Source organism: Lissotriton helveticus, chromosome 10, assembly GCF_964261635.1.
Source record: "Lissotriton helveticus chromosome 10, aLisHel1.1, whole genome shotgun sequence".
Classification (NCBI taxonomy): Eukaryota; Metazoa; Chordata; class Amphibia; order Caudata; family Salamandridae; genus Lissotriton; species Lissotriton helveticus.
In genome coordinates this window covers 933,150,100-933,165,709 of record NC_136071.1, presented here as the reverse complement: position 1 = coordinate 933,165,709, position 15,610 = coordinate 933,150,100, and the positions used below count along the sequence as shown (strand labels likewise).

The 15,610-nt window shown below is 47.0% G+C and overlaps 1 protein-coding gene across 1 annotated transcript in view; it reads left to right on the top strand.

Moving 5' to 3' along the window:
• Nucleotides 1-15,610, top strand: part of DBF4 (DBF4-CDC7 kinase regulatory subunit) — a 260,182-nt gene that overhangs the window by 98,472 nt on the left and 146,100 nt on the right. Inside the window, exon 10 of the mRNA XM_078663591.1 lies at nucleotides 14,607-14,738. Within this exon, the coding sequence (XP_078519717.1) occupies nucleotides 14,607-14,738 (132 nt within the window). The remainder of the gene's footprint in view (nucleotides 1-14,606; nucleotides 14,739-15,610) is intronic.

The following is a 15,610-nucleotide window of genomic DNA, read 5'->3' as shown; positions in this document are numbered from 1 at the left end:
TTTTGGGACCCCCCTTTTTTCTCGGCCCCCCCTTGACGGACCCCCCCCAAATTTTCAAGGGCTGCTCAGAAACAAAATGTGCCATTTTCCTGAAAATTACAGCCAATTCCGTCCACAAACGCCAAAGTTATTAGACATAGAATTTTCACAAATCCCATAGAGAAAAAATCCTAACTATATATACCTACTGGCGACCGCCAGTAGGTAATATATATATATAAAATTTCTATGGCAAAATGAAACCCCTCATTTTGTTCCTTTTCAAATTAAATGTATTAAGTCTTACCACTTTATTCCAATCAAGATGACTTCAGGGTGCTATACTTTTGTCATAAGTAAGACTGTTAGCGTTCTAGTTGTTCTTTAGAACACTCTGGGACATTCTGTCATTGGGCTATAGTTGGGCTACATCTGGCTGATATTTGGGCTACATTTGTTTTTTTTTGTCTCTGGTGGCCATCTTTGGGCTACATTTGGGCTCTAACATATATATAGCCCAATGTAGCCCAATATATATTTTTTCAAAGTTAATTTTCTCAGCAACTACTGAACAGATTTACACCATTCAAAGAAAAGCGTAATCTGCGAGCCGGACTCTACCTTTCTACCAAATTTTATTATAAATCCATTCAGCCGTTCGAGCTGTAGCCGTGCCTAAACGTCCTATGGAAAATAACATGGGGAAAACACGTTTTGGGACCCCCCTTTTATCTCAGCCCCCACTTGACGAATCCCCCCCAAACTTTCAGGGAAGGAGCGGAGCGGAGCAGGCCATCTTCTTTAAGAAATTCGCAAGGATTCGTCCACCGGCGCCAAAGTTATTCTCAATAGAATGTTGCGGATTTCCTATGGAAACTAGGTCCTAACTATAACTACCGACCGCCAGTAGGTAATATATATATATATATATATATATATATATATATAAATGCATATGCATATATATATGTGTGTATATGTGTACGTGTAGAGAGGTAGAGGTGTAGCGGTGTAGAGGTGTAGCGGTGTAAAGGTAGCGGTGTAGAGGTAGCGGTGTAGAGGTAGCGGTGTAGAGGTAGCGGTGTAGAGGTAGCGGTGTAGAGGTAGCGGTGTAGAGGTAGCGGTGTAGAGGTAGCGGTGTAGAGGTAGCGGTGTAGAGGTAGCGGTGTAGAGGTAGCGGTGTAGAGGTAGAGGTGTAGAGGTGTAGAGGTAGAGGTGTAGAGGTAGAGGTGTAGAGGTAGAGGTGTAGAGGTAGAGGTGTAGAGGTAGAGGTGTAGAGGTGGAGGTGTAGAGGTAGAGGTGTAGAGGTGTAGGTAGAGGTAGAGGTGTAGAGGTGTAGGTAGAGGTAGAGGTGTAGAGGTGGAGGTGTAGAGGTGGAGGTGTAGAGGTAGAGGTGTAGAGGTAGAGGTGTAGAGGTGGAGGTGTAGAGGTGGAGGTGTAGAGGTGGAGGTGTAGAGGTGGAGGTGTAGAGGTGGAGGTGTAGAGGTAGAGGTGTAGAGGTAGAGGTGTAGAGGTAGAGGTGTAGAGGTAGAGGTAGAGGTGTAGAGGTAGAGGTGTAGAGGTAGAGGTGTAGAGGTAGAGGTAGAGGTGTAGAGGTAGAGGTGTAGAGGTAGAGGTGTAGAGGTAGAGGTGTAGGGGTAGAGGTGTAGAGGTGTAGGGGTAGAGGTGTAGGGGTAGAGGTGTAGGGGTAGAGGTGTAGGGGTAGAGGTGTAGGGGTAGAGGTGTAGGGGTAGAGGTGTAGGGGTAGAGGTAGAGGTAGAGGTGTAGAGGTAGAGGTAGAGGTGTAGAGGTAGAGGTGTAGAGGTAGAGGTGTAGAGGTAGAGGTGTAGAGGTAGAGGTGTAGAGGTAGAGGTGTAGAGGTAGAGGTGTAGAGGTAGAGGTGTAGAGGTAGAGGTGTAGAGGTAGAGGTGTAGAGGTAGAGGTGTAGAGGTAGAGGTGTAGAGGTAGAGGTGTAGAGGTGTAGAGGTGTAGGTAGAGGTGTAGGTAGAGGTAGAGGTGTAGAGGTAGAGGTGTAGAGGTGGAGGTGTAGAGGTAGAGGTGTAGAGGTGGAGGTGTAGAGGTGGAGGTGTAGAGGTGGAGGTGTAGAGGTAGAGGTGTAGAGGTGGAGGTGTAGAGGTAGAGGTGTAGAGGTGTAGAGGTGTAGGTAGAGGTAGAGGTGTAGAGGTAGAGGTGTAGAGGTAGAGGTGTAGAGAGAGAGGTAGAGAGTAGTAGAGAGCAGTAGCAGAGAGTGAGTAGTAGAGTGAATAGAGAGAGTAGTAGAGAGTGAATAGAGAGAGTAGTAGAGAGTGAATAGAGAGTGAGTAGTAGAGGGTAGTAGTGTAAGTAGTAGAGAGCAGTAGAGAGTGAGTAGTAGAGAGTGAGTAGTAGAGTGAGTAGTAGAGAGAGAGAATAGTAGAGAGTGAGTAGTAGAAGAGAGAGTAAGTAGTAGGGAGTGAGTAGTAGAGAGAGTAGTAGTAGAGAGTAGTAGAGAGTGAGTATTAGCGAGTAGTAGAGAGTGAGTAGTAGAGAATAGTGGAGAATATTCCAAAGTTTGGCACAGCACCACTTGCACAAGTCCAATCAAATCATATCACTTAGAGTCCTTATTGAAGCGCTGAATCTTGGTGTATATTCAAATGCTTTTATTTTCCTTAAGTTTATGTACCACAGCCAGCCGACGCGTTTCGTTCTGTACAACAGAACTTCTTCAGGGCGTTCTTATAACTAGATATTTCTTCCAAATGTTAGACGAGTCGTAAGTACATTCTTATTCAAAGTGACTAGGTATCAATTTTACCCACACAATTCGGGCAGACTTGAGTAATTTATAGCATCCTCAAAGTCAGTCTTTCAAAAATTCCAAAGTATAGGACATGATAATCTAAATCCAAATGTTCCTCAAGAAAAGTAATTTTCAATCGTTCGGAATATAGGCGTTTGGACAGATATGACCATGTCATGAATGATGTAATATGTGACATCATCAGCAGTGGATTGCGGGCGCGCGAGTTATAGTGAGTACAACTAACTATAACGGGGGAGTTTCAATAGTTTTGTATGAGTAAAATGTCCAGCTAACTATAACTGGTGTGAAACCTATGTTTTTTTCAGTGAATATATATATATACATGATTCTTACTTGGTTTCTCTCTTCTTTTTCATTAGGCACCTTGTTCTTTCTTAACTTGTCTTCTCAAAAGTTTGCTTTAGATTGCCAATCGTAATAGGAAGAGAATTGTCTTAGCCAAAACTTGTTGTTACCCACATCATCAAGGACTTGCAATTCTGAGCACGTGCAGAAAAGACACTACCTTGGAGAAGCGTGGCTCAGTGGTTAGAGGCTGCAGACCCGGAAGCTGAGATCGACCGTGGACCAGGGTTCGATTCCCCGCCTCGGCGGGTCTCGGGCTCAAAATTCCACGGACTCGACAATTCTCGCTCCGGTGCCTACTCTAATCACGGGGTCACACTCTGCAACTCTGGGCAATAGCTTGCTTAATCTCCACTACGGCCCCTCGCGGCGGGATGCCTGGCTTTCACCTTGTGGACACCCTGCCGGGGTTTCTCACAGGGGAATACCAGGACGGGTTCCCTAAGCAAGCGCCAGGATACCCTTTGGGTGACAGGTTTGCGCAATATAAGTACACCTACATTTACATATACATTTACATTTAAGACTTGGGCTCATTCATCAGGAGGGTAGTGGAATTTGCCGTTAGGAACACGAGCAGAAAACAGGACACTACCCAAACTTTCTTTAAAAAATCCACTTATCAGCAGAGATAGTCCTGCTCTTATAAATATCTATTAGTCTGTTTTAAAGTCTGCAATGGAGGAACAAGTTGTCAATTGTTTGTATTTGATTAACAACTTATCAATTGACAATGTTAACAGTAATCAGGAATTATCTTGGAATAGTCGTGCATAGCACTTGCGCCGAAAACGGGAAGCTTTTCTTTTATGAGCTAAATTTTCTTTGGGTGAAAGCAAGAAGGAGAGACACTACCGGTCTCTCTCAAATGACAGTTGAAGTGCGCAGAACTTCTCTTGAGCATGCATATTGCAGACTGTGATATTGCAGATCTGCACATGCCCAAAAGACTTGACCGCTCACCTTCAATCCAAGAGCCATTGCCAGTAAGAGTGTGAAAAGTCTGCAAACACTTCCTTAACGCTTTTGTAGATGATGGCTGAATCCTTTTCCAATGCGGGAATTTCAGCATTTTTATTAATTTGACATTCCTTTGAGTTTTATTGCTTCTCTTCCAAATCAATAATAGAGTTCCTGACAGTCTGCTTCCTCATTCTGTGCATGCTATTTAAGATCTTCAAGTGGCTACCACTAAACACGAGACGCACCATGACACAACCCTCATCACCAGCCGACTGAACTACAGCAATGCCCTATACCGTTGGTGGCAAACCCCACTGTGCTTGTTCTTCTGGTGTGCGCAGCTAGGAATGGCCACAGGGCTTGGCTTATGGCTAGGCCCTGTGCTCAACACTCCAGTGGATCCAATAACACCCCTGTACATGGCCTTTGGCTGCAGTCCTAGGCTAACGGCCAGTCCCTGCACCGTACCTCCAGCTGCCCTCGCCTTAAGTTGCGCAAGGCCTTTCGCTCCTCTCCCCTTTATCTCTCTGCCCCACACCTTTTATCTCCTTTGTTTTTTATTTTGTTTTTTAAGTGCTGTTTGGCAAAGATTTGTGATTTCTTCACTCAATAGCAGACACATACATTACTTTAAATGGCAACCCCTGCAGTTATGCTTTGACTTATGAAGCATGTTGTTTTCTGCATTTTGTTCTGGGGGTAGTACTTGAAATTTTCACACCTGCATGTCTTCACCCTCCTAATGCCACCCGCATCACTCCCCTTCGTTTGGATACCTCAGAAGGCCGTGTACAAGTGGGATTGGGGTCAAAGTTGGTTTGACCAAAGGAGCATTCCACACTCCTCTGTGGCAGGATGTGTGTAGACCCAGCCGGAGGCTATTCCCTACAGCAAATCACAGCTTTAGGCATTTACAGTGGAGGTTGACTACCCACAGCAGTTTGGGTACAGGCCAGACCCTGACGAACTTGCGCTGCATGCAGATAAAGCACCATCTCAAATCGTATGTGAGACATTCCAGTATGTGCACAAGCCTTGTATAAACATTACATATGGTATTTGTTAGCATCGGTTGGCACTTTCCATGACATTTGTGCCACTTACTCATGATAATTACATTCATCATAAGGAAGCTCTGTGTACACTTTTTGTCAGCTATGTCATTTAATAGTGTAGTCAACCTGTTAAATGGATGTTTGGAACCTGGCATCAGAAACATTTTTGATGCACACACAGATGGTTTCATGAGCCAGCCACAGATCTACATTTGAATTCAACACTCAAATTGATCATTGGCCCCTTGAGAGCTATACTATGCAGGAAAGAATAGGCGCACTTGTCACTAAGCATCTGCAAATTCGCTATTTTCTTTCCATTATGCCCCATTTATAATCATGAGAGGATTCTTCACTCCAAGCGTTAGTAATGCTCTTTTGATCTGTTTTCAGAAGTGATGAATTGCATAACATCCTTTTGTTTCTATTTGATGAAGAAGTTTTAGAAATATTTCCTTTTATTTCTCTTGAGCTGCAGAAATTGGTTGTGGTAGCTTTGATCTTTGCTAGATCATGTTACTACCCTGTATTTAGGGATAAACAACCAACTTCAGTTAAGCTCCAATAATTACAAAATGCGGTGGCACAGCTTCACTTTAAGGTGCCCAAATTCTGTTCCATCACAAAGACGACCCAGGAATTTAATTGACTGCCAGTAGCTGAGACTGTCAAGTTTAAGGCTCTCTGCCACTTGCCCCTTTAGTTCTCCCCTCTGCAAGAAATGTGATCTTCTCTTTCGAAATTTGTACTCATCCCAAAAAGAAAGAAGGCCAGCTGGGGTGGCAGTAGTTTCTCATTCTTAGCCAGCAAACTTTGGAACTCTCTGCCTCTATCCTTAAAATCTCAACCTAGTCTAACTCTCTTTAGGAGTTGTGAAAGACCTGGCTCTTTGTCTCCTTTTCTAAATAAGATCTGTGTTTCACAAGTTGTTTTGAGGTTCTGAGCGCACCAAGACACTTCGGTTTCGCGCGCTCTAGAAAATGTTTGATTACTTACTTTTTCCTACCAGATAGTAACATCATTTGGAAATAGAAAGAGGATTAAGCTTGAGCAAAAATTACCACCTTGAAACAAGCAGCATCCACATTCCAGGTCCCTGACAATCTTCTCTGTTGAAGCTACAGACCATCTTCTTTGCTAACTCAGTGATTTCATTAAAGGGGGGTCTTTACCTATGACTTTGGCAGCCAAGATGTGAAGACTCTCACTTTACATATGACAGCAAATCTGAGGGTAAAACTGAAATTTGTAAATTAAATACAATCTGTGCCGTAAAAGGAGAACAGGCCTGAAGACTATCCAGCAGTGGAGGCAACATATTACAGTTTGGCAAGTTGGAGGCATGAGGTGTAATGCAGCTAGAGATCAGGCTTTTGCCTCAAGCACAAAGTACCAATATGAGCTAATGTATCATCAAAGACCCATATCCGCTCTGTGCTGATGCAGTTCTATGAAGCTTGAAATAAAGCTGCCAGCCTGGTAAAGGAAAGGGAAGGTAGGAAATAGATAGGTGGAAAGGAACTTAACAATGTCTGGTGGGAGTTCTCCACTGATGAGTGCATTGCGAAGGCCCTTGGCTGAATATTAGGAGAAACTATACAGAGGCTAGCTGGTGAGGAATATTCTCGTAGAAGTGCGTGTTCCAAGTTTAACAACTGAGTTGAGAGCTAGTTTAGAGAAATATATAAAGATTTCAGAAATCCCAGTTCTAAAACTAATCCTGGCTGCATTTTTCAAACACCTCTTTACTCATTTGGGGGAATTCAAGAAGAACATGTTTTTAAAGGCAAGAAGGGAGGGGCAATTCCCGGCAAAGCTTCAGCAAACCAGTATAATGGTCATACCCTAGAATGAAAAAAAAGTCTGACTTTTCCTCCTGTTGTCCCATTTCCCTGCTCAAAACCAAGACCAAGGTGCTGACAAATGCACTAGCAAACAGATTCCTTAGGGTTATCACGGCTGTGTCACCTCCCGACCAGTTCGTTTTTTTTCTCCAGGCACTCCACAGAGCAGACGTGATAGATGAACCCTTGTGCGTCCAATCCCTGGGTGCTGAAAAAAAGCATTTGATTCTGTTGAGTGGGATTTCCTCTTTCTGGTACTTGAGCATTTAAGATTATGACCTAAATTCCAAGATTAAGTTAAACACTTATATACTCAAACCACGGCAGCAGCAAGAATGAATGGGGTCCTCTCACCGCTCTTCAAACTAAAGAGGAAAGCTTGGTTGAGGTGCCACCTCTTTCCACTCAGATTTACACTATCCATAAATCCCTTGGCATATTGGGTTCTGTAGTAGGGGATCTCTGTGTATAGTCATAATCTAGTGAATAGTCCCGCCCATATGCGTGGACCCCGGAGCAATCAAAAATAATCTCTTACAGTGTCAAAAAATGCAGAAATGCATAGACACTTAAGAGAGAATTTAAAGACAGATAATGCAGCCAAAAAGGCTACACTGTCCAGTACTTCAACTAGAAATTCCACCACAAAATCCACAAAACAGCAAAGCCTGTACAGATATCCCTTGCTTAACAGCAAAATCCCTCAGGAATGATAGAGAGAAGAACCTGGACAGACAAGCCCCATAGGCTGCCATTATGTGGCTTAAATAGGATACTGTGCCTTTAAGGAACCTTCCAGAACCTTCTCCCAGTATCCCAGAATGCATAGCAGGTCCAACTTAGTTTCAGTTCTTTTTTCCGGCTCCTGCAAGCAGGACCCTGGAGCATTGAGCTCTCCCTTTTCAAAGGTTTTTGTTGGTGTTTTTACACTAAATTCGATTTTTGGTGCTTTTAAAGTACTTTAGTGACTTTCTTCTTGGGTTCCTGCACTCTTTTATTGTCCATAATGCCAGCATTATTTGACAAATGCCCGGAGTGCTCCAGGAAGAAGGCCAAGTCAGACCCCCATGAGGTCTGTATCCTCTGCCTTCCCTCTTCCCACATCCCTGAGGAGTGTGTGATCTGTAGAGGCTTCTCTGGAAAGACCCTGAAGGACAGGCGTAAAATCAGACTTCAGGGACTTGAAGAAAGAAGATTGAAGGCACGAGGTGGGTCAGGAGGGGCTCCTTCTGCCCATGCTGAGGCCTCTGGGGGGCTCCCCAGGGGCAGGAAGTCCAGCCCGCGCCCAAGATCTCCGTCTGGGTCAGTTGCGCTGACCACGACGTCGAGGGGAAGGTCCACGGCCAGTTCCCGGTCTCCCCAGGGCTCTGGGTTGAGAAAACGTCGCCCGTCGACGTCGAGGGACGTGTTCCGGCCGCCGTCGAAGCCGGTGTCGATCTCCTCGTCGGCGTCGAGTGGTCGACATCGGAGGACCCGGCGTCGGCGCTCGCCGTCGAGGACATCGTCGTCGAGGGGATCCTCGTCGTCGAGGCCGCCGTCGAGACGGAAGAAGTCTCCGGCGCGGAAGACGTCGACGTCGAGACATTCAAAGGGATCGACGTCGAAACGTTCCAAGAGGTCGACGTCGAGACGATCCAGGTCGACGTCGAGACGTCCGAAGAGGTCGAGGTCGCCGTCGAGGCACCATCGCCCGTCGTCGAGATATCGTGGCTCGTCCATCTGGTCGGGGTCGACGTCGAGACGTCGACACCGTTCGACGTCGAGGAGTGAGAGGCGGTCAAAGCCGAAGGGCCGTTCGACGTCTAGGGACCCAGGCTCGCCGTCTGGGCACCGATCTTCGGCGTCAGGAGGTCGAAAAGACAGGCCCAGGACTGTGGGGGGCTCCCCACATTCCGAACAGGATGATGGCTCGCCGGGAACGGCGTATTCCGAGGTATATACCCCGAAGAAGCCTTCAGCGCCTCCTTCACTGCCTCCTTTGCCAAGGGGTCCGCCTCCGAAGGCTCCGACCCCCCCTGCATTGCCTGCTCGACCGGCTCCGCAGGCCCCGCTTCCAGTGACTCCCCCACCCCCGGTTCCACCGCGGGCGGTGTCGATGCCCAAGTTTCCGACGCCGCCGAAGGAGACTCCTAAGTCGAAGCCGAAGCCTCGGACTCCGGAACCGGGGAGGCCGGCGGACCGTCCCAGGCCCAAGAGATCGAGGTCTCGCTCGGGGAGACGGGACAAGTCTAGGAGTGGACGCGGATCTTCATCGAGATCCAGGCATCGCCATAGGAGGCGTCGGTCCAGGTCACGCTCATCTGGGACCCGTTCTTACTCGCCCACGCTGTCTGATTCGCCGGAGACTAGGGTGTCCCCGATCGACGATATCGGCACATTCGCAGAGGTTCTCCTGCGCGGAGCGGCGAAGTTGGGGATCAAAGTTGAAGCGCCTACGCCTTCGACTTCTGTCATCTTTGAGACGTTTCACAAGAAAAACCTGTCTCGCCCCCTACTGCCTCTGGTGCCGGGGCTCCTCGAGCCGGCTGAACAGCTTTTCCTGACGCCGGCGGTTGTGAAGTCTGCGCCTTCCAGGCTCCTCAAGAAATACAGAGCTCCGGACTCGGACCCAGCCTTCCTGAGAAAGGACCCGGCGCCGGATTCGGTAATTGTGACGGCGGCCCGGAAGCTTCATGGCACCTCCCCTGCGTCCACGGTGCCTCCGGACAAGGAGAGCCGCTGGATCGACTCTGCTGGGCGAAAAGCGTGTGGTACATCCTCCTCGTCAATGAAGGCTGCCAGTGACTCGGCTTTGTTGGGACGATACGACCGTGCACTGTGGGACTCAATGGAGCAGTTTGCGGACCTCGTTCCTCGAGACCGCAAAGAGGACTTAATGGAGATCGTCCAGGAGGGGATGCTGGTCTCTAACCAGGCCATTAGCGCCGCGGCGGATCTTTCCTTGCTGTCTGCGCACGGATACTGCCACGGGATTAACCAGAGGCGCCATGCTTGGCTCCGGTTGACGTCTCTTAAGCCAGAAGCACAACAACGTGTGGCGAATCTCCCGTTTTCCGGAGATACCCTCTTCGGAAAACACGCGGATGACGAGATGGCCAGGATGAAGGCCGAGGCGGAGACCCTGACGGCGGTGGGCTTGGAGAAGCCCAAGGAGAAGAAACCCTACCGCCAGTTCCAACGGCGGTTCGGGTCGCAGGGTCGTGGAAGAGGGCAGTCTGCCGGACAACATCAGCAGCAGCAACAGCAGCAGCAGTACAGACGGCCCTTCCAGAAACGCCAGGGGGGTAGAGGTAGACAGCAGTCCTCTACCGCTTCCAAGGGCCCGGCCGGGCCTCGACCCTGAGCTGTTACTTCCCCCTCATCTGTTACCCGCTCCGGTGGGGGGAAGCGTTCAATATTTTCTGGCAGAGTGGAGAAAAATTACTCAGGACAAGTGGGTGCTGAATATTGTTTGCAATGGATACAGTCTGCGTTTCACCAGCCCTCCTCCATCGATTCCTCCCGTCAGCTCGCAGTATCAACTGCGCGAGCTTCAGGCGGAGGCAGACATTCTGCTAAGGAAAAGGGCGATAGAAGACGTACCTCTGTCTCAAAGAGGAAGAGGTCTTTACTCTCGGTTCTTTCTTGTCCGCAAGAAGGACAAAAACGAGTTCAGGCCCATTCTGGATTTGCGACAGGCAAACAAGTGGATTCGCAGAGAAAAGTTTTGCATGCTGTCGTTGCATCAAATCTACCCTCAGCTGCAACGAGGAGATTGGATGTGTGCCATAGATCTACAGGACGCATACTTCCACGTGCCCATTGCATGCAAACACAGGAAGTTTCTGCGTTTTCAAGTCGGCACCAATCACTATCAGTACACGGTGCTGCCCTTCGGACTGAAGTCTGCACCCAGGACATTCTCGAAATGCATGGCAGTGGTAGCGGCACACCTGCGGAAGAACAAGGTGTTTGTCTACCCGTACCTGGACGATTGGTTGATCAAGGCCTCCTCCTTCTCGGAAGCTCAAGCACACTTCCAGAAGACGTGCGTTCTCTTGAACAAGCTGGGGTTGCACATCAACATGTCCAAGTCGGTCCCGATTCCGGTCCAGTGCATCCAGTACTTGGGAGCCTCCATCAATACACTGTCGGCAAGCGTGTCTCCTTCGGAAGAGCGACGTTTATCACTCCTTCGGAAGGCTCAGGCTCTCATGTCTACTCCGTCCACGACAGTGAGGACGGTGTCTTCTCTGCTGGGATCGATGGCCTCGTGTATCTTCCTGACGCCACATGCGCGGCTGCACATGAGACCGCTACAGGAGTGCTTGGAGGATCAATGGGACCAGCGGAGAGGATCTTGGGACGACAAGATACGACTGTCTCTGCATGCTCTTCAGTCTCTGAAGTGGTGGTGCTCGAAGGAGAATCTCCTCAGAGGGGTTCCCTTCCACAAGGACATTCCCACACAGACTATCGTGACGGATGCTTCTCTCCAGGGCTGGGGAGCGCACTCCGGAGACCTACAAATTCAAGGGACGTGGTCCCAGATGGAGGCCACGTACCACATCAATTTCCTGGAACTCAGGGCTGTGCACTTGGCACTGAAGGCTTTTCACCCGTCCTTTCAGACCAACTCTCTGCTTGTTCAGACGGACAACACGACAACGATGTATTACCTCAACAAGCAGGGGGGCTCGAGATCGCGCACTCTGTCGCAGGAGGCGCAGGCGATCTGGCACTGGCTTCTGGCTCGAGGACTGTCTATAACGGCCACCCATCTGCCAGGTGTGCAGAATGTTCAGGCAGATGAACTGAGCAGACTCATTCAAGAAAACCACGAATGGGTCTTAAACGACGAAGTACTAGGAGAAGTCTTCGCATGGTGGGGAACTCCAGACGTGGATCTGTTTGCCACCGCCGAAAACAGCAAATGCCGAGGCTTCGCCTCCAGGTACTACCAGCAGGGGACGCTGGGGAACGCGTTATGGATCAACTGGTCGAACAGCTTTCTGTACGCTTTTCCACCAATTCCCCTGATTCCGGCAGTTCTCATCAAGCTGTCCCAGTCCAGGGCGCGGATGATCCTGGTTGCCCCGGAATGGCCCAGACAGTGGTGGTTCACGGACCTGCTTCACCGCTCTCTCCTTCCTCACATGAAGCTGCCGTGCAGGCCGGACCTTCTCACGAAGTTCGGGGGGCGGATGGTACACCCCAACCTCTCGTCTTTGAGTTTGGCGGCATGGCTCCTGAAATAGTGCAATATGGCCATCTGAATCTCCCAGAGGATTGTATGGACATACTGAAGGAGGCTAAGTGACCTTCCACTAGGACTTCTTATGCTTACAAGTGGAAGAGGTTTTGCATCTGGTGCAAGTCTAAGAACTATGACCCTACGACATGCAAGGAAGATGTCATCCTTCCGTATCTGCTGCATCTGGCGCAGTCGGGCCTTAATGTCCATTCCATTAAGGTTCATCTGGCTGCTTTGACTGCCTACAGGAAAGGCCCTTCACAGACTTCCTTCTTCCAGATCCCTGTGATCAAAGATTTTTTGGAAGGCTTGAAGAAAGTGTTCCCTCCTGTCAGGCTTCCTTCGCCTTCGTGGGACTTGAATGTGGTGCTGTCCAGATTGATGAAGGAGCCTTTTGAACCCATTCATAAGGCTTCGTTGCAGCACCTGTCCTGGAAGGCGGCGTTCCTCGTGGCCATTACATCGGCCCGCAGGGTGAGTGAGATTCAGGCGTTGTGTTGCCAAGAACCTTATACTGTGTTTCATGCTGCTAAGGTTGTTATGCGTACTCACCCTAAGTTTCTTCCAAAGGTTGTTTCTGATTTTCATATCAATCAGACTATCACTTTGCCTACGTTCTTTCAGAATCCGTCATCTCCAGCGGAAAGGTCTTTACATTCCCTGGATGTGAGGAGGGTGCTGAAGTTTTATCTGGATAAGACTAAAGATATTCGTAGGTCAGACCAATTGTTCATTAATTATGGCTCAGTCAGGACAGGTCTTGCTACCTCTAAGCAGTCCATCTCGAGGTGGATTGTGTCCTGCATACAATTGTGTTACTGCAAAGCTAATAAGACCTTAGGGGGTAAGCCTAAGGCTCATTCCACCAGAGGCAAAGCTGCTACGACAGCTATGCTTCGTAATGTTCCCTTGGCAGAGATCTGCAAGGCGGCCACTTGGAAGTCGGTCCATACCTTTGCTAAGCATTACTGCCTGGACACTGATGCCAGGGCAGACGCTCAGGTTGGGCAGGCTTCGCTGCGGAATTTGTTCGCACAATAGTGGCGTGATTTTCATATTCTCCACCGCCGCTTGATGTGGGGATGGGCTTGCCATTCTATTCACTAGATTATGACTATACACAGAGATCCCCTACTACAGAAGGAGTAGTTTCTGTCCTGTAACTCCAGTTCTGTAGTAGGGGTATCTCTGTGATAGTCATAAGCGCCCTCCCGCCTCCCCGGTGGAGATTTGTTCAGGTACATAATGCTACAGGTCTGGCGTTGTTTACGCCTTCAAAAAGAACTGAAACTAAGTTGGACCTGCTATGCATTCTGGGATACTGGGAGAAGGTTCTGGAAGGTTCCTTAAAGGCACAGTATCCTATTTAAGCCACATAATGGCAGCCTATGGGGCTTGTCTGTCCAGGTTCTTCTCTCTATCATTCCTGAGGGATTTTGCTGTTAAGCAAGGGAAATCTGTACAGGCTTTGCTGTTTTGTGGATTTTGTGGTGGAATTTCTAGTTGAAGTACTGGACAGTGTAGCCTTTTTGGCTGCATTATCTGTCTTTAAATTCTCTCTTAAGTGTCTATGCATTTCTGCATTTTTTGACACTGTAAGAGATTATTTTTGATTGCTCCGGGGTCCACGCATATGGGCGGGACTATTCACTAGATTATGACTATAACAGAGATACCCCTACTACAGAACTGGAGTTACAGGACAGAAACTACTCCTTACAGGATACCCTCAAATGAGAGGATGGAGATGTTGCTTGTAGGCAAGCAGATTTGTCCATGGAATTTCAAACAAAGGCGCCAAATTGCTACAGATAGTAGAGAAGGGAGAATTAAATATTGTAGAGATTTTTCAGTACGTGAACTAAGACTCAATATACCTAATACTAAAAAAGAGATGGGTCTTGGAGAAGTAAGGTCTTTTGATTGATTGGACAAATGATACAACACCCCATAACATAAATATAAATGCTTTAAAAACAGCTGTTGCTGATCTGTAGCTAAGGGAGATCCAGTGGATAGATTATATTGTAAAGAATTAATACGAGTAAAGCAATAAAAGCTTTTTAAAAAAGGAAAATAAACTGGTGAAAACTAAAAGTCACAGTGAGGTGTAAGTAAGCTTGTTCCATTAGCCCACTGACTTCCTCCCTTGTCACACAGCTGTGCTATGCGAAGTTACAATTTAGTTTTTCACCTAAAGTTTACCGCATGCAATCAGTTTTTTTTTTGCCTGGGATGTCTTGAATCTTTAATTCTGATTTATATTATGAAATCTCAGTACGGAGCACACTAGTCTATAATTCAGTGTGATTTTAGAATGAATATGATGCTAACTTTGAGCCTCAGAAGGTTTGTGACATATAATTGATTTTTTTGTATTTGTATTTCTTTTCTCAATATAGACACTATAGACCATTTTATCTGCAACTGTCCAGCTTTCCAGTTGTTAATTATTCAGTTGAAAAGACATGTAGTCCCTTTGATGTGGAAAAAAAGATTTCTACTACACAAAAGCAAGCCCAGGCTACTTTGAGGTATGTTGAACTGTTACTGTGGAAATGCTTTAACTTTTTCCGATTTTGAAGCCAATCAACATAGTAAAACTCAATTGAAATTCTATGACCGTCCAGTTTTACCAGGTCACAGTTTATTTTATAATATACTTGTGACTATGCTTTTTTCTGTTCCACCTGTACATCCTAAAATTAGGCCACATCATTGTTGCCTTACAATAAGATTGCATTCTTTACTTCCACAGATTACATGTGTGTCAATATAAGTATGTTGTGCCCTTTTTGGTGTACCCTCCCCTGTATTGCATCCTGTCCTGTTGAAGTTCTTCTCTTTTTCATGTATCATATATTTACAATGTACCACCCAGTTATCCCTGGTCTCTGACTTCTTCTTTATATTCCTTCCTCCTGTTAACACACACCTTTGGTAGCTAATAATAAATATGTATAGTAAGGAAGATCGTGTGACGCGGAAGAAAGTCAGTTATCCGTGACACCGCATTACAAAGCTGTAATTGATAACTAGGTGCACCGAACAATTTACATGCAACAATCTTTTTTTATTGCTAACTGCTTTGCCCCAACTTACTAAACCAGCATCAAGTATTTTCATCAAAAATGACAGGAAGCTAATTTTGTTAACATCAACTACCTTATTTTATCTCTTCCTAATTGGAAATTACGCTTATAGAATGTAATAAGGTAATCCCAATGTTCTCTTATGTGCGGGATAGGCCTGGCAAAAGTGAACAAGCATTTGCAATACAATAGGTCTCACATTTGCGAGAATTAGATATTTTGGCGTTGTAAATGATAATGTCTCTTACCTGTGAGTTTTTGTTTGGAGTGTAGTGTAGTAGATGTTTGTGGGTTGGTGTGGAATTGTGTGTGTT